We start from the raw sequence: 27683 nt of genomic DNA, 5'->3' as shown, positions 1-27683 counted from the left end.
TCTGTTTCCCCTTAATCTTTCAGTTTTGTAATGCTGTTGAGATTTTGGAATTTTACATGTATTTTGTTAGATAGACTTAAAACAGTTTTATTTCATGGATATTGAAGTTATTTGGTAAATATCAAAGGTTGGATTTTGAAATGTTTATATCTGTTCATACATGTAGGTAGTATTGTGATCTTTTCCAGAAATGGATTTATGTCTGTACAAGCTGCTGTTCATGTTTATCTTATAGAATATCACTAGTGATTTAGGTCTGGAGAAGTTATACACTTCTTTTAGATAGATGGTTTTAAAGGTGTAATATACTGTAGGATTTTGATTTAGAATAATTGATGGTAGTGATGGTTCTGAGGTCTGTATAAGTAATTTTGTGTGGCAGTAGGCTGATGACATTGGTTCATAGTACACTGTATTTGTGAGTGAGCCAATTCTGTACCTGAATGAAGTCAGATGACCAATTCTTGCAACTGTCCCTGGTAATATACACAACAGGATTAGTCTAATTATCGCAGTCTAAATTTCTATTTAACCAATAGTCTTCATTTATATGTAAGAAGGAAACCAGTCTAGTTTGTGACACACAGATAGATTAAGTTTAGTGGCTGTGTATGTAGTAGGGTTTCTATGTGGTTCAGCATTGAAGTTTGTTTGCTCTGTGTGAGTGAGTAGGGATCATTGAAGTGGGTTGCTCTGAGTGAGTGAGTAGGGGATCATGGAAGTCGGTTGCTCTGAGTGAGTAAGTAGGGGATCATTGAAGTTTGGTTGCTCTGAGTGAGTAAGTAGGGGATCATTGATGTCAAACCATGAGATTCAATGTATTTGCTGTATGTAGGAGATACTTACTTGAGCTGCTCTTGTTCATTATATGGAGGAATTTGGTAAAATCTAGAGGAGTTTGGCCAGATAATGATGGTGATAGATTTTAGAATCTAAAGTGGTTTTGCTAGATGATGTTGTATTTTGGATTTTTTAATGTCTTTTTAAGGGATTGAAGTGGCTAGATTAGATCATTTATTCTGTGTGACTAAAATGAACAGTTTCAGTCATTTGATGTGTGTGGCTTTCATGCTTTCTGCTAGTGAAAATCAGTTTTAAGTGCAGAGCATTTGTCTTCAGTCAGTTTCATTTGTGCTGGTTTGCTGAGCTTTGAGTGATGTTTCTTTAGAGTTACATGTATAAAGACATTCAAGAAATCAGCAAAAATGTTTGGTTTGTGTTTTTACAAAAGCATTAAGGAAATCTTAATAGAAACAATACTTAAGTCAGAGAAAAATCAGAAATAAAATCTTTAAAATTTGTCTGCTGTATTTGACTTAAATTTTAGTCAAATTTTTCAGTTTGTTATCCATTTCTTGTACATTTATCTATAATTGAGAGTGAAATACATAAGATTTTTACATGTATTTTTCTTTGATTACAGGAATATTGTTCAAAGAAATTGAATAAATTAACATGCATCTATTGATTAAATAGGGCAGGGATTATCACGGATGTTTTGTTTTATAGGCAACGGCCAGATCTGCCCCCGACAGAGAGAGGGAAATCAACAATCTCGTATGTATCTGTCTCTATTTGTATTGTTCTACCATAGCAAGTGCTCAGTTTTATAAGTTTCATACAAATGTCTCTCTATCATTCTACCATAGCAGGTGCTCAATTTGTTATACATTTACATGTATATACACACAATGGCTTTATTAAGAAGCAAAAGTTGGCAGATATTCTATTAGTGACTGCACTAGGCATTAAGTCACATTGGACAGTTGATAAATGTACATGTAGTTCTCAATGCGTATCAAGGAACATTTGATGGGGGGATATTTGATCGAATAAAATAACTGTGATTTGGGATAAAGGTCTCACTCTGCCAAAGGAAAGATTCAAAAATAAGTTGGATAAATAAAATCTTTTCCAATTTGGAGGTTATTTAAAGAAAGTAAATTGTGTATTGGATGAGATAGGTATTTGTTTGATATACAGGAAAACTTCAATGTTATAACATTTGTGGGGACATCAGAAAATGTGGAAATAATGGGGGGGGGGGGGGGGGGGGGGGTTAATATACATGTATTCTGTCTCGGTAATTGCACATACATGTATTTAAAGAAACATTGAACATTTTGATAGTTTCATTATATGTAACACTGAATACTTAGTAATGTTTTGAACCATTTAGAATTTTAAATTAGTGTCTCACTAGAAATGGCTGTCCCTGTGTATGACATTGGTTCTCTGGGTTCTGTTGTCTATTACCCCTGTGTGTAAACACTGATACTCTTCTTGGTCATTTACTGATGGTTATCCCTGTATATGACATTGGTTCTCTGGGTTCTGTTGTCTATTACCCCTGTGTGAAAACACTGATACTCTTGTTGGTCATTTACTGACTGTAGGTACAAAAAGCAGACTTTAACAAGGATCCATACCTACAGACTTTTGGTATAAATGTCTCGTATCAAATGACAGATGTGAGGGGGCGGGTCTTACCCCCACCACGGATAGAATATGGAGGAAGGGTAGGGCAGAATGTCTTTATCCCTGCTCTGCTGGAATGTTATGCCATGGCTACCATGCTGTCTGTCTGTTTGTTTGGGTCTTTCAACTGTTATTGCAAAAGCAGTAGAATTCTGACTTGATCTGTGCACAGTATACAAAATTCATTTTTCACAATGTGTGCTATTTTGACAATTGAAAATAGAACACATATGTATACATGTGTATGTTGAATGATCTGGCCAGATTCTACTGACGCTTTCATGTGTGTGTGTGTGTAACATATGAGTGTGATGAGGCTGTTACCCATTCTGTGCTTCCCTGCTGTTTAGGTTCGGAAAGCCAACTTCAATGCTGACCCATTTCTACAAACGTTTGGAATTAACATCAACCCAATGATGTGTGACGTTCAAGGGCGTGTGCTTCATCCTCCCAAAATCCTCTACGGAGGACGGGTAAGATATATTTATACTAATTCAGATTTCCTTCAGTTGAGTTGATTGTAAAATGATAGAAAAGCAACAAATCCTCAGTCATTTTTGGATTTATATCCTAGTTGCAGTTGAAAATTTTATTTAATTGGTCATTGACTTTCACACAGAATTGATTTGAATTCTTTATTTTTAAAATGCATCATGGACTGAAATCTGTAGAATTCATTGCTTTTGCATGATAACAAGCAGTCCCAGCTTTGAAAAAGAATGAAAATTTGCAGTGAAAATTTTTAAAAGCATGTTTTCAATATTAAAAATAATATCAAAGAAAATCTCTCTTTACAATGCTAGAATGAGATGATACTGTATGGTGATGGACTTGGTGTTAAGTCAGGTGAATCATTTGAAATTAATGTAACTTGGTAGAAGCTGAATGTTCTATGATCTCCTAGAATCATTTTCAATCGGCCTAACTTGACACCTGTGAAGTGCCACCTGTACAGTATCATCTGTATGTTAATCTCCACAGTTGACCTATTAACACAGACATTTCAGACCAAGGCCCAGGCAGTGCCCAACCAGGGGGTATGGGACATGAGAGGGAAGCAGTTCTACTCGGGAACAGAAATCCGCGTCTGGGCTATTGCTTGTTTCGCACCACAACGAACTGTCAGAGAAGATGCATTAAGGTAAACTGTCTCAGAAAGCTTGTAAGAAACTACTTATATGTGTACACTGTAGTCCAAAGATTTGAATTTTTCTTAAATTAATACAGTCCATTTACCAGTATTTACTCTTTAACATGTACGAGGGGCATTTGAAAAGTTCTGAGAACTATTTGATAAATTATCGACCGTTTAGCGGAAATTATTGAGTTTGATATCATTGGAAAGATCAGAAAAATACACACATATTGTGACGTCACTTTGTAATTTTTATGACGTAATAACTCGGAAAACGACGTCAGAATCCCATTTGTTTCACATACTGACCATATAAATGATGTAACGAGACAAAATTTCAGTGAATTAAAATTTTAAAGTCAACTTTTGCTCATTACTCGGATGCATGCTAACCAGACACAAATGCAAGTTGAGAGAATGTTTACATAGACTACAGTCTATCATATGGTGTTTTATTTAGAAGATCCTATAGTTCTGAGGGGGTTTATGCATGTGTCAAACATCGCATGTTATTATCGAATCTCGCTCAAAATATTGCGTAAAAAAAACCTAGCTGTGAGAAAATGATTAAGTGGAAAATCAAAGGAGAATTGTGGACGGTGTTACAAATTTTGCAGGCATTAATTCGTCAGGTGTTTTAACCAATTCTGTGGAAACGATTAAATCTCAAGAGACGTTAAGTTAAGAGGACCTTATATTTTCTAATAAAAACCAAAATGGCGCCGGCGTAGTTCTAACCCCACCGTAACTCAATATATTTGAATATTTTAACTCATGGAAAATAAATAAGATTGTATATGGCAATGTAACTCAGATTCATTTTTTTGTGCCGAAAGTCAAAAGCAGTAGTGAGTTTTGGAGAGCCAAAGTTGAAATAATATGAAAAAAATACGCACAGAAACAGGTCCTTGGGTGGACTTTTGTACGTTTTATTCCTAAACGGTAAGAGTCCTGTTACTCATGATACATTTGTGGAAAACTGCATTGATATACTTCAGTTTTATACAGAACATGTTTTGTTTAATACAATAGAGAGCTATATAATAGACCGAAAGTCCAGCTGTATTATATAAATAAAAATCTTAAATGAATGCCTATGATAGCATAAACAGTACATAAACAGTGCTTATAAACCAACCATAAAATGAAATTTGGAATTGCTGATAAACAGCACCATTCTCTCAGTCTTGCTCTACCTCCATACAAATTTTATTTGAAATATCTTTTCAAAGAAGCCTTTGACAGCACTTTTCTGATCTTCTCATGTGGACAAAAACGTGACTTCTCCAGTATGTTAAACAAATGAGATTCTGATGTCATTTTCGGAGTTATTACGTCATAAAAATAAGAAAGTGACATCAAAATAAGTGCAAAATTTTCAGCTCTTTTCAATGGTATCAAATTTATTAATTCCATAAAACGGTTAATATTTTATCCAGGGCTCTCACACCACTTTTTGGGACTGGGGCCGAGGCCATAGAAATTGGGAAAATTAGCGACCTTTTGGGTAATTTTGAGAAAATCATAACTAGACATTATGCATCAAATTCATGATATATTGAGTTTCTGTTGGTAGTTTTCAACTAAATTTCTCTTTTGTTATGCAGAGAAATATGAATTACAAGTTTAGTAACTATATAGTATATACATGATATATCTTACTAAATGTTCTTTAATATTTGAGGAAGTGACAGATTGGGAAAATTAACACATTCAATTGGGAGAAAAGGTGCCTTTTTTGAATTGGGAATGGGGCCTTTGAACGGCCCCAAATGTAGAGAAACGAGAGCCCTGTTATCAAACAGTTCTCAGAACTTTTCAAATGCCCCTCGTAAGAACTGTTGTGGAATGTTCTGTAACTAAAAGTTTTTTTCCACTGAGACTCCGTAATGTACAATAATGCAGATGACCTTTTGATTATTTTTATAGGAACTTTACCCAGCAGTTACAGAGGATCTCTAATGACGCTGGCATGCCAATCCTGGGCCAGCCTTGCTTCTGTAAATATGCCACAGGACCTGACCAGGTGGAGCCAATGTTCAGATATCTCAAAAACACATACCAGGGCCTCCAGCTGATTGTGGTGGTCCTGCCGGGGAAGACCCCTGTGTATGGTGAGCTTCAGTCTCCTCATCACTCTGTTGTCTTTTTTCTCTGCATAGGGAAAACAATGTTTTGTTTTAATTTGTTATCCTAATGTGTTTCAGCTGAGGTGAAGCGGGTTGGTGATATTTTATTTGGATTAGCCACACAATGTGTTCAGGCCAAAAATGTGAACAAAACTACTCCACAAACCCTGTCCAACCTCTGCCTAAAAATCAATGTCAAACTTGGTGGAATCAACAACATCCTGCTGCCCAGTATACGGTAGGTCATCAGACATTATACACAGGGAACTTGCTGATAGGTCATAATCACACATAACACACACAGGGAACTTACTGATAGGTCATAATCAGACATAACACACAGGGAACTTACTGATGGGTCATAATCAGACATAACACACACAGGGAACTTACTGATAGGCCATAATCACACATGACACACACAGGGAACTTACTGATAGGACGTAACTGACATAACACACAAGGAACTTACTGATAGGTCATAATCACACAGAGAACTTACTGATAAGTCATAATCACACATAACACACACAGGGAACTTACTGATAGGCCATAATCACACATAACACACACAGGGAACTTACTGATAGGCCATAATCACACATAACTCACAGGGAACTTACTGATAGATCATTATCACACATAACACACGCAGGGAACTTACTGATAAGTCATAATCAGACATAACACACAGGGAAATTACTGATAGGTCATAATTTCACTTAACACACACAGGGAACTTACTGATAGGTCATAATCACATGTAACACACAGAGAACTTACTGATAGGTCATAATCACACATTACACACAAGGAACTTACTGATAGGTCATAATCACACATAGCACACACAGGGAACTTACTGATAGGCCATAATCACACATAACTCACAGGAAACTTACTGATAGGTCATAAGTACACATAACACATGGGGAAATTACTGATAGGTCATAATCAGAAATAACACATACAGGGATCTTACTGATTTGTCATAATCACGCATAACTCAGAGGGAACTTACTGATAGGTCATAATCACACATAGCACACACAGGGAACTTACTGATAGGCCACAATCACACATAACACACACAGGGAACTTACTGATAGGCCATAATCACACATAACTCACAGGGAACTTACTGATAGGTCATAATCAGACATAACACACACAGGGAACTTACTGATAGGTCATAATCACACATGACACACACAGGGAACTTATTGATAGGACGTTACTGACATAACACACAAGGAACTTACTGATAGGTCAAAATCACACAGAGAACTTACTGATAAGTCATAATCACATATTACACACACAGGGAACTTACTGATAGGCCATAATCACACATAACTCACAGGGAACTTACTGATAGGTCATAATCAGACATAACACACACAGGGAACTTACTGATAGGCCATAATCACACATAACTCACAAGGAACTTACTGATAGGTCATAATCAGACATAACACACACAGGGAACTTACTGATAGGCCATAATCACACATAACTCACAAGGAACTTACTGATGGGTCATAATCAGACATAACACACACAGGGAACTTACTGATAGGTCATAATCACACATAACTCAGAGGGAACTTACTTATAGGTCATAATCACACATAACACACAGGGAACTTACTGATAGGTCATAATCACACATAACACACACAGGGAACTTGCTAGTAGGTCATAACCACACATAACACACAAGGAACTTACTGATAGGTCATAATCACACATAACACACAGGGAACTTACTGATAGGTCATAATCACACATAACACACACAGGGAACTTGCTAGTAGGTCATAACCACACATAACAGACAAGGAACTTACTGATAGGTCATAATCACACATAACACACACAGGGAACTTACTGATAGATCATAATCACACATAACACACAGGGAACTTACTGATAGGTCATAAGTACACATAACAGACACGGAACTTAGGCAAATGATTTCATCTGTAATAGCATTGCCTTTTAACTTTGTAAAAATCTGTTTAGTTTTAAGAAATTTTTGTATAATTCTTCAATGAAAATGTTTAATAGATGTTTAATAGATGTTTAAAATATGTATCTGAGAAATATTCTAAGAACAGTAAATGTATTTAAAAGGACTAGTAACTATAACTGAAATTAAGTAACATGTAGATGTATTATTGTTGAACTGCCTTTGTGTGAGTGCATTCTTTAGACAAGTTAATTTTCTAGCCCCAAGGTTTTTCGAGAACCTGTAATTTTTCTGGGTGCTAATGTGACCCACCCACCAGCTGGTGATAAAACTAAACCTTCCATTGCCGCCGTAAGTCAATATCACCTTGTAGTCATGGCAACAGCCCTCTATTATTTCTGTCCACTCTCCCTCAAACCTCATTCACTGGGGAAAAAAATCACAGAAAGCTCACTGTTTAATGAAACAGTTTGCAGAAAATTGTTATACAAATTATTAGATGATGAAAGAAATTATGGTGGAAAATTGTGAATGTCATAGCCTAAAAGCTCAGTACAAGAGGACCTTTAAATGTCTTTTGGTTAACTTATGTAGACATTGCTTGAATAAGCATATTCAGACAACAGGTTTTTGAGAGAGGGGTTCTAGCTGTATATATATTTAGCATGATCAGCATGTGACATCACCATGGGAACCAGACAAACATGATCCATTTAACCATCTCATTAGATGTGTCAATTTGATGAAAAAAGAATTACAGTGCAGAATATTCTAAAATGAGATGGTCAAATTTTATAATGAAAAATTTCAACCCCGTTGTAGAAATACATTCTTTGTAGTATCACATATTTGAAGAAAAGTAATGATCCAAAAAAAAAAATAGACCCGTATTGAAATGTTTGTTTTACTCAGTGTCTGGTCCTGTTTATATGGAGCAGTTGCATGCTGCTCATTTCTGGCTTGGGCATGCCTACTGTCGCAGTGTAGTCTGCACGTTCTATCACACTCCCTTATTCTTTACAGTCCGGCCATCTTTAGAGAACCTGTCATTTTCCTCGGGGCCGACGTGACCCACCCTCCAGCAGGAGATGCCAGTAAACCCTCCATAGCTGCAGTAAGTTGATTTCACTTTACTGCACATTACACAAAGTTTATAGCTGTCCATTACTGCTTAGTACAGGTAGTGGATCAGAAATGTACACACAGCACCAGATATATCAAACTATAGAAGAGATGGCTTATTGTAACATTGGAATAATATTGTAAGCACATCAGTTAACAAGTTGTAGTGATATACACACTAAAGATGTTGGGGCTGTTTGAGTCATGTCATGTCTGAATACAATAGTGAGAGAATCTTTTTGGATACTTATACATAGGAAAATATATATGTAAATTTCCATCTTCATCATCAGATAGGTAGTACATAGAAAGTACATATTGATATCATTGTAGGCACATCTGTAAATAGGACACAATATATAGTTGAACCTTAAATTGTTAATTTCATCTTTGTCTGCAAGTTGGGATCAGTGATGTAAATTTTGAAATGTTGGTCAAAATACATGATTTTCAAACAATGTAAATTTCCTTCTCTCCCTCAAAATATATTTTTGAAAATGTATGTTGAGTGAATACAGGTATGTGATTTTTATGGCGTCGAGCTCTTGGAGCTCGAACTTCATCTAGCGATCAGCCAGGTGAAATCGCCACCGGATGTACGCGACCGAATGTGTCAGTGGATGCATCCGCAATAGAAAAAAGCAATAGCTATAAACCAATTTCTTTGAAAACGCTCACAATGAATAATGGCTTGAAAATAAAATTGCATCAATTGTATCTATAATTAGTTCTTTTACAAAACAAGGATATTATGTTTTATTTTCACACAAGAAAAACATGATGGTTATTGCGGATGAATTTCTACAGAAAGGGTGCGTCGAATGAAAATGAATAACATTTTTGGAATGATAACCATGTAACACAAACAACCCAACAGGTGGTAAAATAATTACAAAATTACATAAACACAAATACTACAAGACGGAAAAGATAGAATTTCTAAATCTTAGCTTTACTTTTACAATCTTCTAACCAACTTTATCCTAAAAACCAATGATGTTGACCAGTATTACTGTATTTCTCCATTTCCTCCAATATACCATGCCCTACCGTAACTCAATCGTACTTGTAACAGAGCAGAGTCATGGTTGTAGTTTAGATGCAATCACTAAAACAACGCTTTGACATTGGCAATTAGAAAGATTAATATATGAATTCATGAAATCCTTCATAGTTCTTCAATATTGACTGAAAAGAAATTATTTTGATATTTAGCATGAACATGTTCGACTGTCTGGTCAATTTGAACTCTGCTCCATTCGGACCATGACATAAGGCCCCAGACTGTAATGTGCCATTTTGTTTAAAACTATTTTTTTTATTATTATGATGTCACCTGAGTCACTCACTTGACTTATTGCGATCTTCAGATCTTTTGATATTGTTTTTCTTGTTCGACACCATTGAAGCCTTTCAGGCTTTTGATTTAAAAATATTACTTGAAAACTAAATTAAATATTCTTAGCATATAATAGATAGGGAGTATTGGGAATAGAATATAGAATACAGAATATAGTGGCAGATACTTTTGATTATGGATATATAATTATCTCACCAACACGCCATTGTTCAACTCAGTCGCCAGCATATTGTCAGTCCTCTGAATGAGTGAAATCTTTTTGAATAGCACTCCCATTGAAAAAAAAAAAAATTACAATTGATCAATCCATTCAGATCTACCCTCATTTTACGCTCCAGTGTTTATCATAAACTGGAAGTATGAGTTCGTAAATTCGAAATCTCTATCCCGATACAGATATGAAATCAGAAAGATAAAAAAGCCATTTTTTCTCAATTTTATTATTTTTTCTAAAAATTCCAAAAAAAAAAAAAAAAAAATGAGCGACGGGTTTGTAAACTTAAAAATAAAAAAAAAGCTGGCCTTAGGACTTAACACTGCAGAAGATCAGTACTGTCTCTAATTTAGGACGTGGTGCAATTTTTAAGGTTTTATAGGCAATTCCAATGTTTTCATATGTTTGTGTAAATTTTGCTTCATGTTCACATGGCTGAAAAAACAGTGGGGGTAAATTTATTCTATATTTACACAGTAAAAGTTATTTTCCACTCAGTCTTATTAGATGATAATTTTGCACTAGGAGTTAAAATACCCATGTGCAAATCATGTTTATCACCTGTTTACATGTGCCATAGTTCACCTGGGTGCTAAATCTGCAAATATATGTAAAAATTTGCTCAATGTCTGTAAATGGGCCCGTATGAATGAAGCTTTATATCTTTAGCAGAAAGTCTTTCTTATTTAAGTGTTGTCCACCTATCAGACTTTCTCCAATAAGTTATTTCTTTAAGCTTTTTTGCCTGTGTTGTGGTTACACATTTTTATGGAATATAGATGAACAAATATTTGCTTTTGATCCAGAACTTGTTTGATTAGTTTATCTGTGAAACCTGTTTTAGAATTATTTCACATTCTGCACCTGATACAATATATTATGCTTTATATATCAGTGCATGTCCATTGTAGATATATAAATGTGCCTTTATGTTAAAGTGCTTGGCCAATAAAAACAAAATGGTTTTCTTGCTAGCTTTACAAACTTATCATCCCCAGTTTTTGATGTGTGATTTTAGTAGAATCATTAAAAAAGGCTATAGTTATTTAGTATAAACAGGAAATCTCAGTTATGATAAAGTAATTTGACAGAAATCTACCTTGAAATGATTTTTTAATGCAGTCAATGTGTAAATCATTTGATAATTGATAGAATTTTAAATCTAGATAAGAGTAATCTCCTCTCTTCCTGTGGTCCTCCTGTTTTAACCTGATTGTGATGATGTGTTTGTCTAGGTGGTCGGCAGCATGGATGCCCATCCCAGTAGATACTCCTCCACAGTCCGAGTTCAGCAGCACCGACAAGAGATCATACAAGAGTTGTCTTCCATGGTGAGAGAACTCCTGATCCACTTCTACAAGGCCACCCGCTTCAAACCCACACGTATCATCTTCTACAGAGACGGAGTCAGTGAGGGACAATTCCAGCAGGTAAAGAAAACAGATTTAAGGTTAAAGGTAAAGAAGACAGATTAAAGGTCACAGGTAAAGAAAACAGATTAAAGGTCACAGGAAATAAGTAAAAACTGATTAAAGGTCACAGGTAAAGAAAACAGATTAAAGGTCACAAGTAAAGAAAACAGATTAAAGGTTGCAGGTAAATAAGTCAAAACCGATTAAAGGTCATGGGTAAATAAGTCAAAACAGATTAAAGGTCATGGGTAAATAAAACAGACTAAAGGTCACAGGTAAATAAAACAAATTTGAGGTCACAGGTAAAGAAAACCGATTAAAGGTCACAAGTAATGTATACACTAGCATCAGTATGTAAAGATTTTACATTATATACTGTCTGTATACAGGTATTAGATTACTAGTTACATGAGTATGTACTTAGAGCAGAAGTAAGCATTAATGTTCTTCAGAGCATTAACTCGCTATCCGTAAAATAACATATTTGCTTTCTTATATAAAGAAGACATACATGTGGATTGAAGGAAAAAAGGATGATCTATTAAATAAATCCATCTTGTTGGAGATCAGTAATAAAAAAAAGTAATGAAAAATAAAATCTCCACCATCCTCTCAGTTTTGTGTGTCTTACAGGTCTTGCAGCATGAGCTTCGAGCTCTACGAGAAGCTTGTATGAAGCTGGAGTTAGGATATCAGCCAGGAATCACATTCATCGTCGTACAGAAGCGCCATCACACACGGTTGTTCTGTGCAGATCGCAAGGACCAGATTGGTCGTAGTGGCAATATCCCAGCAGGTACTACGGTAGATGTGGGAATCACTCATCCAACAGAATTTGACTTCTACCTATGTAGTCATGCTGGAATACAGGTATAACCCTCAGTCATAAGGCAGTGGGGTTGATATAACATGATATGGAATTTACTATAGATACTATTTTATTTATTGTATATTTAAATATTTAATTAGTGAGTTCACTAAAGTCATTTAAGTACATAAATGTACTTGTATATTTAATGCATGTATATGACTTTTTTCTTTTTAATCTACTAGAGCCAATTTTAGGTCATTTTAAAACTTACTAAGTGAAAAAATTTTTTTAGTACATAAATTGTATTAAATGTATTTTTCATAAATTCATGTATATTTTAATAAAATCAAGTGAATTAACTTTAAACTTTTTAAACACATTATTTTTGGTTTGATTTTTGCACACCTGTATGATAATAAATGGGTTTTCTGAGCAGTCTTTGGATACGGGGTAATATCACCCATATTTCACAGTGTGTTTACTACTTAGTACATGAAAAGACTATCTTTTTTCATCCAGCAAGCTCAGAATACTAATATGCTTTCTTCCATTACCGCTATATGTTTCAAAACTCCCATGCAGTGATTTGTATCACTGGTTTTTGAATGTTTCATGCAGAAATAATGTACAGATTGTTTAAAGAATTTAAGTAGAGTAAAGGGAGACAAAAGTTCCATAGAGTGTGCTCGTTATATAATTAGTTACTAGTTTTTAACCAACTCTTGTTCCTTAACTTAGTTGTCACTAGACGTTCAGCATGCCTCTTGTCTATTGACAATTAAAAAGACTAAAGAACTCGAGTTGGAGAAAAACCGGTAACAAACTCATACAGGTAAAAGAATCTAAATTTATGATGTTTTAAATTAAATAATCTTTCTAAAGAGGGGAAGTGGTAGCCACTATCAAGTTTAAATATTGTTTTGCAGTAACTGCTCTGTGGTGATTGCTGAGCTAATGTCTCAATTGTTCATTAAAATGTAGTTCTATGAAAAAAGACTTTGGTGTATTACAGGGTACAAGTCGCCCTTCCCATTACCATGTATTGTGGGACGACAACAGATTTAATGCTGATGAGCTTCAGACCCTGACTTACCAGCTGTGTCACACGTACGTGCGCTGTACCCGCAGTGTCTCCATACCAGCCCCAGCTTATTATGCACATCTTGTCGCATTTCGTGCACGTTATCACTTGGTGGAAAAAGAACATGACAGGTAAAAAAGATCAGATACTTAGTGTATTTTTTATTAGCATTTTTTGGTGTTGTTCAGTATAATAGATGATTAATTCACTGTAACTGTGGAAATACTTGCGCGAAACTTTACCATGTTTACAGTTAAGATTCATGTCTCAAGTCCTCTTGGTGTCTGTTAGTTTAAAGTTGGATAGAAAATTCATTGCAATCAGCTACTGCAAATCCAAATACAATGAATTAGGAGTCATATAGATTTAAATTATTGCAGAGTTCTTAAAAGGTTTCAGATAAGCTTCTAGAATAAAGTTATGAATATTCATTAAGGACATACGCAAGGTAGTTTGAACTTTATTGTCTTTTTTCCTGGAATTGAAGAGTTCCAATACATGAAGGATCTGTGTGCTACTCTTTTAATGTCTTTATATGGTGCTGGACACTTCTTTTAAAGGAAATTGGATGAAAATAAAACATCTAGAATATATGTTTAGTATTTTTTGTATATTTTTTTTTATTATACAAGAATTTTCATCAATTCATACCTACCGCTATTCAAAACACCTGATAATGCATGCTGATTTTTTGTCTACGAACATCTGATGGTACTATGATTTTAAATTAAGAATGTCTTGAAAAATTATCAGTAGGTAAGGTATGTTGTGTTGTCCTTAAAACTGAATCGTAGTTAAGCTGTTCCCCTTGGACATTTCTATCTTTTTCCTCTTAGTGCAATGATTTAAGGACTATCCCCCAACCTTTAATGATGAGTTTTGACACTTGTGTTTTCTGTTGTTGATTTGGCTTGAAATTACCCGTTTACAACTTCTACAGGACAGGTGGCCACCTGCAGGTTAATAATAGAAGATTGCATCATATTGAACTTAGAAATCACATGACTTACCTGTGTAAATAAATCAACATAATCATGGAAAGTCCAGTTGAATTTCAGAATGGCAAACTGTTACATATGATGTGTTCTTGAATGAAACCTCAGTTAATATGCAATATTTTTTTCATTCAGTGAAGTGTTGCATGAATTCATGTCATAATCTGCATATTTGATAAAAGTTTTAAAAACTATAATGAATGAATTTCGTAGACTACCATAGAATAAGCATGATAAGTCTTGATGAAATGTCAACATGAAGTTCAGTATACTGGCCAGTTACCATCTCTTTACCCGTTTTTTTTTTTTTTTTATAAATTATCAAAATACCTCCAATTTTGCACATTTTAATGCATGTTAAGATCTAGAAAATGATTATTTTAATACATGTGTATTTGACAGTTCAAGCAAACAAGCATGATCAGAAATCATGTTATATCACTGACAACAGTCTGAAAATGAATGGCAGGATTGACATTCAATTTATGAATTTCTAAGGAATTAAACCACTGAATTGACCATCAATAATGTCATTACCCACAATGCATTGATAAAGCTGATCACATGTTGAAAGCATCTCAATTTTCATTTACACCTGCTTTTACCTTGATTATTTCTTTACAAAAATTTCCAATCTGAATTGAAAAATTTATCATGAATCCATTAATGTGCAATACATAGCATGAATGAAATATTTCGAGGGTTGATAGCCCATTTTTTTATTGCACTAAAGTTCAGACAGGTTAACATTGTAAGGGTACAGCAGGTTAACACTGTAAGGATACAGCCGGTGTGTCAAATTGTTGCATTAAAGGGGAAAAAAGTTTTTAAAATTTTTCATCAAGTGCCAAGTGGTCAACTTCAGGGACTACATGTATTAAAACTGTGGATTTGTTTTTACAGCGGAGAAGGAAGTCGACACTCTGACAACAGTGAGGATAGAACGCCCACAGCCATGGCCCGGGCCGTCACCGTTCACCCAGACACAACAAAGGTTATGTACTTCGCCTAATCTGGGAGATGAATCAACCCAATACCATGACCTTGACCTGAACATTGACTTGTGTCCAGGAAGAGGGAGACAATTTGTGTAACCTTCCCTAAGGGAGGAAGACTTCCCAGATTTTTTGGAGGAAGTTTAATATTTAGGGCAGGTAGTGATTGGACTGGATTTTTGTTAGGATGACTATGGGGTATTAACTGTATTTATTTTATAGAATTGTGCTTTTATTTTTTGTTTTTACAAGAAACCATTCTGACTTGGTAGAGCATACATTCCACTGTTTCTATGATTTTTTTTAAAAATGATGCATCTTTGACATGATATTGCAGCTTTTTGTTGCCAGCAAAGATGCATGTGGTGCTTAAAGGCTCAAAATAGTTATTTCTGCCATAATTGAGGAACTCTCAGTCAGACAAACTGTGTTGACGAAAGATGCCATTTCATACAAAGCATATCTACATTTTAGTCATTCCATGTATTTTGGGTGTAATCCCATTTTGGCACAATACTCCCCCTCCACATTAGCTTAGCATATCATTTGTTGTAATAGCTCAGTGTTTATTTATGTTTTAACTTGCCATAGTTTATTTTATAGTCCCACCAAAGGAGAGGTCCACCAATATAGTAAACAAAACTTACCACCTACCAAGGGAGTTAACCCAGTCCTTTTTTTATTTGCTATTACTCTATTTCTTTTTTCGTAGTCCCGTTGCGTATAGGTGACCTATTTATTTCTCTGTAACGTTGTTTTATTATGAGTCTGTTTTTTACGACTGGGGGAGATTCCAGTCAAATAAAACCCCCTGTGACCTTATGACCCTGCATAATTAGTCTAGTCATGTTGTGTAATGAGCATATCATGTCGTCATGGTGATGTTGTATCCATATCATTGAGCCTTCCAGACGGGGACGCAGCAGCATTCTACTTATCGATGACGACCCGCCTTGCCTGTGATATGCCCCAGTGATCATCACGGTTGGCTGGTTTCTCGGTGTTGTGTTTCATCCCTTTCAGTCCCACAGTTAACAGCAGGCGTGGTAGGTGCTATTTATAAGTATTCTGAAGTGCCCTCTCTCCTGTTTTTGACAATCTCCAATATATCTCTGCTGATCCTTCTCCCCCACAAACTGTGTGCAATAATCAGGGCTCCCAAGCACAATAATTATCAAAAGTCACTGAACTGTGGCGAATTGTTGTAAATATGAAGTGCTCAACATACTCTGTATACTTAGGAAGATTTTTATTGTAAAACTGATTTTAAAACATTTTGAAGAGTAAGACCTGAATTGTATTCTATGCAACTCCCACTGGAAGATAACTGAGCCAAATGTTTGACCCCTTTTAATGCATTGGGGATGTTTACAGATATGCGCAAGTAGGGACCCATGCAATAAAATTCCATGATTACTATTTTAGCAGAACACATTTAAGCCTTTTATATGTATTATTTTTTAATTTTGAAGAAATTAATGTTGTCCAATCTAATTAGGTAATAAACCACTTCAGGAAGTACAGTATGCTAGTAAATATTTTAATTTGTGCAGTAAATGTACGTTCTGATGCCAAGATGTTCTACATTGTGTGGAGTGGATCTCAAAATTTTTATCACTTATCATTGTCCAATATCGTGCCATGCCAGTAACCATAATCTGAAATACCACTAGTTATTATAATATCCACTGACCCTAACAATCTCGAGTTTCAGAAGAGGAGGTAAGGTCAATAGTATTTTTGTAGAAAAGAGGCAGAGATTGACTTGTATTTATATGAATGCTTCACTAGTCCAAGTAAGATATATTTGTTGAGAGATTACGCTATTAATAGTCCGGGGAGATTTGTCTTTTTTTAACTCGTGATGTACCAAAGTTGGCATCGTATCCTAGTGATATTTATCTGCAGCATATTTATGTATGACCTCTTATTGCCCTCATTAATCATGGTTGTTGAAGAGAGAGGACGAAAGCACATTTATTTATTTTTGTTTCTGCAATAACCTTAAACAGAGGAAATTCAGGTCTGTCCTCTCTCGCTTTATAAGGAATGTAGTGGTGAGCATGCTCAGATCTCGTGTGTGTGTGTGTACACCGTTACCTTGATATATGGAGCACTGGGCAGCCAGTGCCACCTTGACATAACCTTGGTGTGCAGTTGACCAATCAAAATCGAGAGTGGCTCACTACAACAGGGATAGAGTTGGTGAATATATTTATAATTCTATGTTTTGTGTGCAGCACTGCCCACAGATCATGTTTTCATTGTTCATTATATGTACAGATCCACATGTTAATTTTTGTGTTGTTTTGATAGTTATTAACTTGCATCAAATTAGTTGTGTTTGATCTTATTGTGCTCCAATATGTACTAAGCAACCCCCCCCCCCCCCCCCAGCTTTATTTAGCTCAGTGAAAGTACATCACTGTGTAAGAATGTGATAGTTTTTGAATAAGTCCTTAACTCCCCAGATTGTGTTGACACTGGTCCATTGACTAGAGCTGAAATGACAGCATTTAATTATTCAACCAGCTTGGATATAGACATGTAAGAGATATAAGATCATGTAAGGGCACACAACTGTTGATTCTCTTTTATCTTTTTTTTTTTTCAGAAATGTATTTTATAATGTCCTTCTGGTCTAAATTTTGTTATTATGCAATCATCGAGGGCTGTGGTTATATTATATATATTATATATTGTGAATGTTTTTGATTTTATTATGATGCCCCATGGTGCTAGGAGAAAAGGTCATATAAAGTTGTGCTTTAATCATCGATTTAACACATCTATCCTGAACAAAACTCTCTGGTCTCTCGTGGTCAGAAATCACAAACTAATGAACTACAAGATTGTACCCTGTGTCACAAATCGAACTTTAATTCTGTTCTTTTTTTCTGATGTTGTAATTTATCTTGTATATCAGAGTTATTGTAAAAATGTTTAAAACCAGATAAGAAGACATTTTTGGGGTAAAAGGTGAGGTATCTGCAATCTTAAGGTCTGATAAAAACAATATATCATATATGCATTGCCTTTTGCCATGCACATTTTTTTTATTATTATATAATTATTATTTTTGGTCATTTATTTATTGATTTTGTAAAGTGTTGGTTATTCTCCAGTTATTTCTGTATTCCAAAGAAGTAGGTCAGTTTTCTTCTGGGATGGACTTCTAATTGAATTAAAAAAGAGAAAACTTTATATCAAACAGAAAATACAATGTAATGTCAATTCTTTTAGATCTTTAGGAAGCCCAGATCTGCCGAAATATGAAATAATTTTTTTTAACTATCAAGTAAAGAAATCTCTGACAGTTGTATTTAAGTCTTCTACCAAAAGCCAAACCAAAAGTGAATTGCCTCTCCTATGCAAGATCTCGGTACAAACAGTATTGTAACAGTCCCTGATATCTTACCAGACAGACGGGCATTTAGTGTATGAACTTAGCAATATCAGTGGATCTGGGAAGAATTAATAATCCATGTTTATGTTTCAATGTGTTAACAGTTGTGATGGTCAAACGGTCATGTGATCTGAGTTTTTTGAGCAGGGTGATAAATTTATATACACTATAAAAAAATCTTTTTGTCAAAATGGGTAATTTGATCTTTTGAGAACAAAGCACACCATTCCTGTTCTTTTAAAGGGCTTCTATCATTTTCTTATCTTAAATTTCCATTTTTAAGAATATGACAATGTAGAGTTTAACAGGGTATATTTTACTGATCAAAGATTGAATTGGGAATTAAAAGTCCAAAGGTTCCTTTTTTAATTTCATTTTTTTCTATTTTTAAGTTTATATACAAACCCACAATTTAACAACGAACCTTTGATTAAAGATGAAAACGGGGAGAATTGAACAGAGTGGTAGAAGTCCATCGGTTACAAAGAATTTGATCAAAATAAAGTAGTGATTAAGAACAAAAGGTTCACAATGACTTTTAACCAGTGTTTTATGTGTTATGTGCTATGGATGAATTAAGTTAGCAATATTTCAGATGAGCAATAGGCACAGTGCAGATTATGGTAGAAATCTATACTTGATTAACTTTGCCACTGATGTTTGCTTTTAAAATTCTATAGTATTTTAAAAATGAATAAATCATTGTATATCTTGATTTTACCCCTGTGTTACAGTTGTTTTTTGTTTGAATTATTCTGCTATTATACTGGCATCAGTTAACCTTTCTTTCTGAAAGTGATGTATACAGGAACCCATGGGGTTATGGTATTGTTAATAAATTTCTTGGAGGATGGGGCCACTATGGGTAATCGAAGTTTAACAAAGGAATGCATAGGAAAAAATCTGAGAAATTCTTCTCAAGAAGATGGGAGCATCCTCAGGTAGATTCAAGTTTGTTCAATTCATGACCCCAGGGTAGGGTGGGGGCACTATGGACCATCAAAGTTTTACATAGGAATACATAGGCAGAAATTTTTAAAATTCTTCTCCTAAAAAAGGCTAAGTCATGATTAGTTATATTTATATGGAAGTATTATCAGGCAGTGTAGATTCAAGTTTGTTCAAATCATGAACCCCCCCCCCCCCCCATGATTTTAGGGGAAGGGTGGGTCATGTTGAGTGATCAAAGTTTTACATAGGAAATTTCTTTTTCTGGGGAACAGCAATGCCAAGATTAGTCATATTTATATGAAAGCATCTGCAGGTAGTGTAAATTATATTTTGTTGAAATTAAAACCCCGGGCGTAGGATGGGGCCACAATGGGCAATCAAAATTAAACATAAGAATATATAGGAAAAATCTTTTAATGAAAGCCATGATTAGTCATATTCATTTGGAAGCATCTTCAGGTAGTGTAAATATCGTGATTCAAGTTATTACAAATCATGACGAGTGGGAGGGGCTACAATATTTTATCTCGACTTTACATAGAAATATGAATAATCAGGGCATGTTTGTCTATTGTTCAGCAATTGTTATAAAGAACGAGGGCGCCTTTGATTGGCGTTCGGCAGGAATCTGGGCGCACTTGAAAAGTGAAATTTTCATTGATCCGTCACATGAAATTCTAGCATTCTTTTTATGTACAGGTATCGGGTTCCGGTGAAATAGGAAAAGGAAATATTTTCCTGATATTTATGCTCTAAGAAGGGAGGGCATATTGCTTTGCTGCTGTCTGTTAGTCCACCAACAGTTTTCCGTTCATTTTCTTTGCAGAGGTTGCACATACTGAAATGAAATTTGGTATATAGATTTATCATAAAATATATAGGTCAAGTTCTTTTTTGGGTACGATTTTTGACAGTTATGCCCCTTGGACTTTGAAAAATTCCAATTATTTGCAGTTTCCGTTCATTTCTTCGCAGAGGTTACACATGCTGAAATGCTATACAAAGGTACGTAAAGATGTGCTAGACCTAGCCTTACACAGAATTTAAAAAAAAAAAAAAAAGTTGAAATGCTGTGGTTCCACGAAGACAGTTAAGGTTATCTGAAGAAGGTTGGATCCTGCTATCAAAAGTCTTAAGAATTTTTTGTCAAGTATATTTTTATTATCTACACAAACAGCTTGATTAAAAATCAAAACAAAAAGTGGGGGTCAGTACGCTTCTTTTGGTGCAACGGTGCATTTAATATGACCTTTTTGCACTGAAATTGCATCTTCAACATAAATTGCTTCTTCGAAGTGTTTCCTCCAATATTTTTTATCCAAATAAATCATGGGACCAAATATAGTCTTATTCTATCTTGAAAAGACACATTAAAAATTGGGACAAAGAAAAAGTTTCAAATTAATTCGCATAATCAACTATTTGACCTTTCTGCACTCACAAAATGTCATTTTTCTGGCATTAAAAGATTGACAAACAATAAAATTTACTGAATTTAAGAAGAATGACCAAAATTATCATATATATATATTCAGCAAAAAAATTAAAAGTGGAGGTTCATAATAGTTTATTTAATAAAACATTTCAGGACCAGCATAAAACATTTCACTGCACAAAATATTAGTAACTCTGTGTGCAGCCTGTATGGAATAAGATATGTTTGTGAAACACTGATGCCCTCGTATGGCAGCTTATGGCGAAGGTTAAAGTTCTCAAATGCAAGTCAAACTCCAGGTCAAAAGTTGGTACCCAAAGAAAGGTCTTGCCTCGAAGAATATACCTGTGAAATATGAAAGCCTTAACACCAACCGTTAAAAAGTTATGGCAAAGGTTTTAACTTTTTCAAAAGTAAGTAAAACATCAAGGTCAAGGTCAAATGGTGCCCAAGGGAAGGTCTTGCCACAAGTGATACATATGTACGTGAAATATGAAAGCCTTAGAACCAAATGTTCAAGTGTTATGGCCAAGCTTAGTTTTTTGTAGTAATTCTAACTCCAAGGTCAAGGTCAGTGGGCCAAAATTGTTGGTATCCAAAGGAAGGTCTTGTCACAAGGAATACACATATGAAGTATGAAAGCCCTGAACAAGGTTAAAGTTTTTCAAAAGTATGTCAAACTCAAAGGTCAAGGTCAAAGGGTCAAAATTGTTGATAACCAAAGGAAGGTCTTGTCACAAGGAATACACAGGTGAAGAATGAAAGCCCAAGCACCAACTGTTCATAAGCTATGGCTAAGGTTACAGTTTTTCAAAAGAAGGCCAACCTCCAAAGTCAAAGGTCCAAATTATTGGTATCCATAACAAGGTCTTGTCACAAGGAATACGCATGTGAAAAATGAAAGCCCTAGCACCAACTGTTCAAAAGTTATGGCCAAGGTTAACTTTTTTTTTCAAAAATAGGTCAAACTCCAAAGGCAAGTTTAATGGTCAAGGTGTTGGTATCCGAAGAAAGGTCTTGTCACAAGGTATACACATGTAAAGTTTGAAAGCCCTAGCACCAACTATTCAAAAGTTATGGCCAATGTTAAAGTCTGATAAAATTTAGCAAATGAGGGTCAAACTCCAAGGTCAAATTTGATGGTACCCAAAGAAAGGTCTTGTCACAAGGAATACACATGTGAAATATGAAAGCCATAGTTCCCACCAATCAAAAGTTATGGGCAAGGTTAAAGTTTTTGCGGACAAACAGACAGCTAGACAGACGGACGGACAGGGCAAAAACTGTATGCCCCCGAATCTTCGATTACGGGGGCATAAAAATAGGAATACAAACTTGACAGTACTGTACATACTTTATGCTTTTATATGGAATTTAATGTGAGTTTTTGATTGAATATGTTTTTGGCGGACTATAAATGGGCAAAAAATCTGACATACCAAAGATATTATGAGAATTTTTTTCCAAGAGAACCACAGTTCTGTAGCTAAGTTTAACTTGCATTGTAGAAACCAAATCTAATGTAAGAACTAAAATATGATGCAGAATTTATGATAGTGGCTTCATGTTAGAGATCGGCATCTCTGAGCAAGATAGAGCTTAGATGAGCAGAGATCGATAGAGCTCAGACAAGCAGGCATCGATAGACCTCAGATGAGCAGGCATCGATAGAGTTCAGATGAGCAGGCATCGATAGACCTCAGATGAGCAGGCATCGATAGACCTCAGATGAGCAAGCATCGATAGAGTTCTGATGAGCAAGCATCGATAGATCTCAGAGGAGCATGCATCGAAAGAGTTCAGAGGAGCATGCATCAATAGACCTCAGATGAGCAGGCATCGATAGACCTCAGATGAACAGGCATATTAGGAGCCAAATTCATAACTTCAATTTGAACTGCTGAGCAGAAGTGAGCCTTTGACTTTTTCACATTTGATAACTTATGATTATGTATTCGATTTAATTTATACGATTTATTTTTAAAAGATAGTAAATAAAGAATCTTTGGGCAAATCATTTTTTACAAGGTCCTGAACAGTATCTCATGATCAGAAAGTCGACCGTTAACGTGTCTAGTCAGTAAAACAGCCAAGTGTGAAACAGATGTAAGCACACTGTGATGTCTTTTATTCCGAGTCAGTCGCCCGCGTGGCGCAGTGGTTAGAGTGTTTGCTCTAGGTTAGAGCGTCTGCTCCAGAGTCGTGGAGTAAGCAGCTAATCCTTACGTCGCGGGTTCGAATCCACTGCGGGGCGTGGAGACCGGTCCTTCGGATGAGACCATAAAAACCGAGGTACCGTGTCGCAGTAGGTGTTGGCACGAAAAAGTCCCTCACTGCTCAATGACCCTACGTGTCGAGTACAGGTATAAATTTGCAGCCCTCCACCGGCAAGTGGTGGCGTCTCCATCTGAGTGAAAAATTCTCGAGAGGGACGTTAAACAACAAAACAATCAAACAAACAATTATTTCGACCTCACTTGAATGTATATCGAGTCGACATAGAATGAAAATCAATATCGTTAATTGACAAAGCTTATACTCTATAAATGAAACAAAATACAAAAATATTGAAACGAAAGTCGCCGCAAGAAGTTTTCTTATCATATAAATTTTTTTTGAATTTAAAAAAAAAAACCAGGTCGGCTAATCAAAAAGCACAATTATTTATAGTCATATCGTAATCCCGACAATTTTCGAGTTTTATTGAAAATCAGACCAAAACTATAAGAGTAGAATTTTGAAGGGGGGGGGGGAGTTTTGCCAGTCGGAGGGACGTACACTTCACTCTCGCATAGATCTTCTGTTCTTTCACCACTACCAGTAGACAGTAAGTTGTTTGAAACATCCTATGGCATTTCTATGGTGACCGGATGGGCCATTTGCAAAAGCTCAAAAGCGAGTTCAGAAAAAACACGCCATCGCGCTAACACACAATTTAACACACCATCACACTAACACAATTATACAAAACACGTCATCGCGCTTATACACAACACGCTGTCGCGCTAACACGCTTTCAAAAAACACGCTGTTGTGCTAACACAACTTTACAAAACACACCGTCGCGCTAACGCAACTTTACACAACACGCTGTCACACAACTCTCTAACACAACTTTGTGATAGCGCCACGGCGAGTTGTGTGTTAGCGCGACGGCGTGTTGTTCAATGATGTGTTAGCGCGATGGCGTGTTGTGTGTTAGCGTGACGGCGTGTTGTGTGTTAGCGCGACGGCGTGTTTAACAAGAGTAATGCTACAGACGGCTATAATATCGGCCACTCTTAGCGTTGATACAGGTTACTGCAATTTTAACAGGAGGCCCATGTGCCACAAAGCTCACCTGAGTTACTTTAGCTTCTGTTCTTCAGAAGATTTTTAAAGATCTTTATATTGTCTTGAAAAATTGTGATTCCATAATATGGCCCCATCCTAATTTTAAAGGGGTCTCTGAATCCACACACAATGGGAATGCTTCATTATCAATATGACATACATGGCCTTGCAGTTATATGGAGAAGAAAATTCTATTCTAAACAAGCATTATGTAAAACTTGATCCAGAGTTTGGCCAACTCATTCCCAGGGTCCATAATAAAAAAAAATCCCTACAGTATCGGAATGTTTACAAATTGATGATTCGATCTTTTGTGACTCTTCAGAAGACTAAAACATCTAAGTTCCATACGAAACCGTATCCCCTTTTGTGACCTCACCCTACCTCCAGGGGCCATATGAGGTTACAGTTTAGACTCTACGCTACCTCAGGAAGCCTTCACATAAGTTTCTTCTTTTCTGATCCTTTGGTTCTTGATAAGATATTTTTCTATACATGTAAATTTCAATGTTAAAATTTGTCCCTTATAGTGGCCACACCCTAACCCCTGGGTCCCTGATTTGAACAATTTACAATCTTCATTATGTCTAGAAAGTGTTCACATGTTTTATTATTTCTAGTCTAGTAGTTCTTGGAAAGAGGATTTTAAAAAGATTTTCCTATATATTCCATCAATGTTTGAACTTTGATCCTTTATTGTGGCCCAACTTATCCCCAGGGTCTATGACTATAACAATTTACAATATACATTATGTCTGGAAACTTTCACATAAGTTTCATCTTTGCTAGTCCAGTGGTTTTTTGAGAAGAAAAAAATAAAGTTTTTTCTCGTACATTTAAATGTATAACTTTAATTTCTTATAGTGGCCCTCCCTTCCCCAGGGGTCTTGGTTTGATAGTATGAACAATAAAGAATCTGCACTTCCTCACTAAGTTTCCACTCAATTTTCACCTTTTCTGGCCCAGTGTCCTTGAGAAGAAATTTTTAAAAAGATTTTTATGCCCCCGTAATCGAAGATTCGAGGATATATAGTTTTTGCCCTGTCCGTCCGTCTGTCTGACTAGCTGTTTGTCTGTCTGTCTGTTTGTCTGCAAAATCTTAACATTGCCCATAAGTTTTGATTGGTTGGAGCTATGACTTTCATATTTCACATGTGTATTCATTGTGAAAAGACCTTGCTTTGGGTACCATCATATTTGACCTTTGAGTTTGACCCAGTTTTGCAAAACATAAACCAACTTTAACCTTGGCAATAACTTGTGAACAATTGATGCTAGGGCATTCATTCTTCACATGTGCAATCCTTGTGACAAGACCTTTCTTTTAATACCAACAACTTTGACTCTTTGACCTTGACCTAGGATTTTGACCTAATTTTGAAAAACTTTAACCTTGGCCATAACTTTTGAACAATTGGCGCTACGGCTTTCATACTTCACATGAGTAATTGTGACAATACCTTCCACTGAATACCAACAACTTTGACCCTTTTACCTTGACGTTTGACCTACTTTTGCAAAACTTTAATCTTGGTCATAACTTTTGAACAGTTGGTGCTTAGGCTTTCATACTTCAAATGTGTATTCCCTGTGACAGGACCTTTCTTTGGATACCAAAAATTAAAGCCCATTGACCTTGGGCTTGGAGTTTGACCTACTTTTGGAAAACTTTAACCTTGGCCATAACTTTTGAATAGTTGGTGCTAAGACTTTCATACTTAACATACGTAATCCTTGTGACAAGCCCTTAATTTGGATGCCAACAACTTTGACCCTTTGACCTTGGAATTTTGACCTACTTTTGAAAAACTTAAACCTTGGCCATAACTTTTGAACAGTTGGTGCTATGGTTTTCATATTTCACATGTGTATTTCTTGTGAGAAGGCCTTTCCTTTGGGTACCATTAGTTTTGACAATTTGACCTTGATGTATGACTTACTTTTGAAAAACTTTAACCTTTTCCATATCTATTCAATGATTGCTGCTAGGGCTTTCATATTTCACAGGTATATTCCTTGTGACAAGACCTTACTTTGGGTACCAACATATTTGATTGGCATTTGAGAAAGTTTTACCTTCACTGTAAGTTGCCATACGGGGGGCATCAGTGTTTCACAAACACATCTTGTTTTCTTATGTATTTAAATGTAAAAATTTGATCCCCTATGCCCACCCCCCAATTTTGGGGATCATGATTTGAACAATTTAGAATCTACGCTTCCAAAGAAGCTTTCACATAAGTTTCACCTTTTCTGGTCCAGTGACTCTCTAGAAGATTTTTAAAATATTTTTCCTATATATTAAAATGTTTAACACTGATCCCTATTATGCCACCCCCCCCCCCCCCACCCCAATTTACAATCTACGCTTCTTTTTCTGACCGGTGATTCTTGAGAAGAAGGTTTTTAAAGATTTTTCTTAGACATTTCAACTTTGTTCCCCTATTGTGACCCCACCCTTATCTCCCCTCCCCCGGGGTATATTACATTTTCAAGATTTTTTTTTGTATATTTCAAACTTTGATCACATATTGTGGCCAAAACCTAACGGGGGAGGGGGGGGGGGGTTAATGATTTGAACAATTTAGAATCTACACTTCCACGGGAAGTTTCGCTTTTTCTGGCCCGCAGTAGATCTTGAGGAGAAGATATTTTAATGAACCCACCCTATTTTTGCCTTTCCTTGATTATCTCCCCTTGGAAATGGGCTTGGTTCTTTACTTGAACAATTTAGAATCCCGTTAACCCAAGGATGCTCTGTGTCAATGTTGGTTGAATTGGCCAAAAGGTTCTTGAGAAGATTCAAAAATGTGAAAAGTTTACACACTGAAAGACGCCAGACAACGGCTCACTT

The 27683-nt window shown here is 35.7% G+C and overlaps 1 protein-coding gene across 7 annotated transcripts in view; it reads left to right on the top strand.

Moving 5' to 3' along the window:
* LOC133186788 (protein argonaute-2-like) overlaps positions 1-19830 on the top strand; it is a 43765-nt gene extending 23935 nt beyond the window's left edge. For 2 of the 7 annotated variants that reach the window (XM_061322101.1, XM_061322095.1), the window contains 10 exons: positions 1510-1557; positions 2829-2951; positions 3477-3619; positions 5543-5727; positions 5821-5980; positions 8738-8828; positions 11646-11840; positions 12456-12692; positions 13646-13845; positions 15613-19830. In XM_061322101.1, coding sequence (XP_061178085.1) covers positions 1510-1557; positions 2829-2951; positions 3477-3619; positions 5543-5727; positions 5821-5980; positions 8738-8828; positions 11646-11840; positions 12456-12692; positions 13646-13845; positions 15613-15721 — 1491 coding nt within the window. In that variant the 3' untranslated portion in view covers positions 15722-19830. Of the gene's footprint in view, positions 1-1509; positions 1558-2396; positions 2520-2828; positions 2952-3476; positions 3620-5542; positions 5728-5820; positions 5981-7974; positions 8066-8737; positions 8829-11645; positions 11841-12455; positions 12693-13645; positions 13846-15612 lie in introns of all 7 variants that reach the window. The other 5 variants (XM_061322097.1, XM_061322099.1, XM_061322096.1 and 2 more) reach the window with 5 other exon arrangements.
* Positions 19831-27683: the final 7853 nt, after the last annotated feature.

The sequence above is a fragment of the Saccostrea echinata genome, unplaced genomic scaffold, assembly GCF_033153115.1.
Source record: "Saccostrea echinata isolate AGI-Se365-2 ecotype Australia unplaced genomic scaffold, CSIRO_AGI_Sech_v1 ptg000014l, whole genome shotgun sequence".
NCBI classification, from domain to species: domain Eukaryota; kingdom Metazoa; phylum Mollusca; class Bivalvia; order Ostreida; family Ostreidae; genus Saccostrea; species Saccostrea echinata.
The sequence above is the reverse complement of the archived record's forward strand: the minus strand, read 5'-3'. Positions and strand labels throughout refer to the sequence as shown.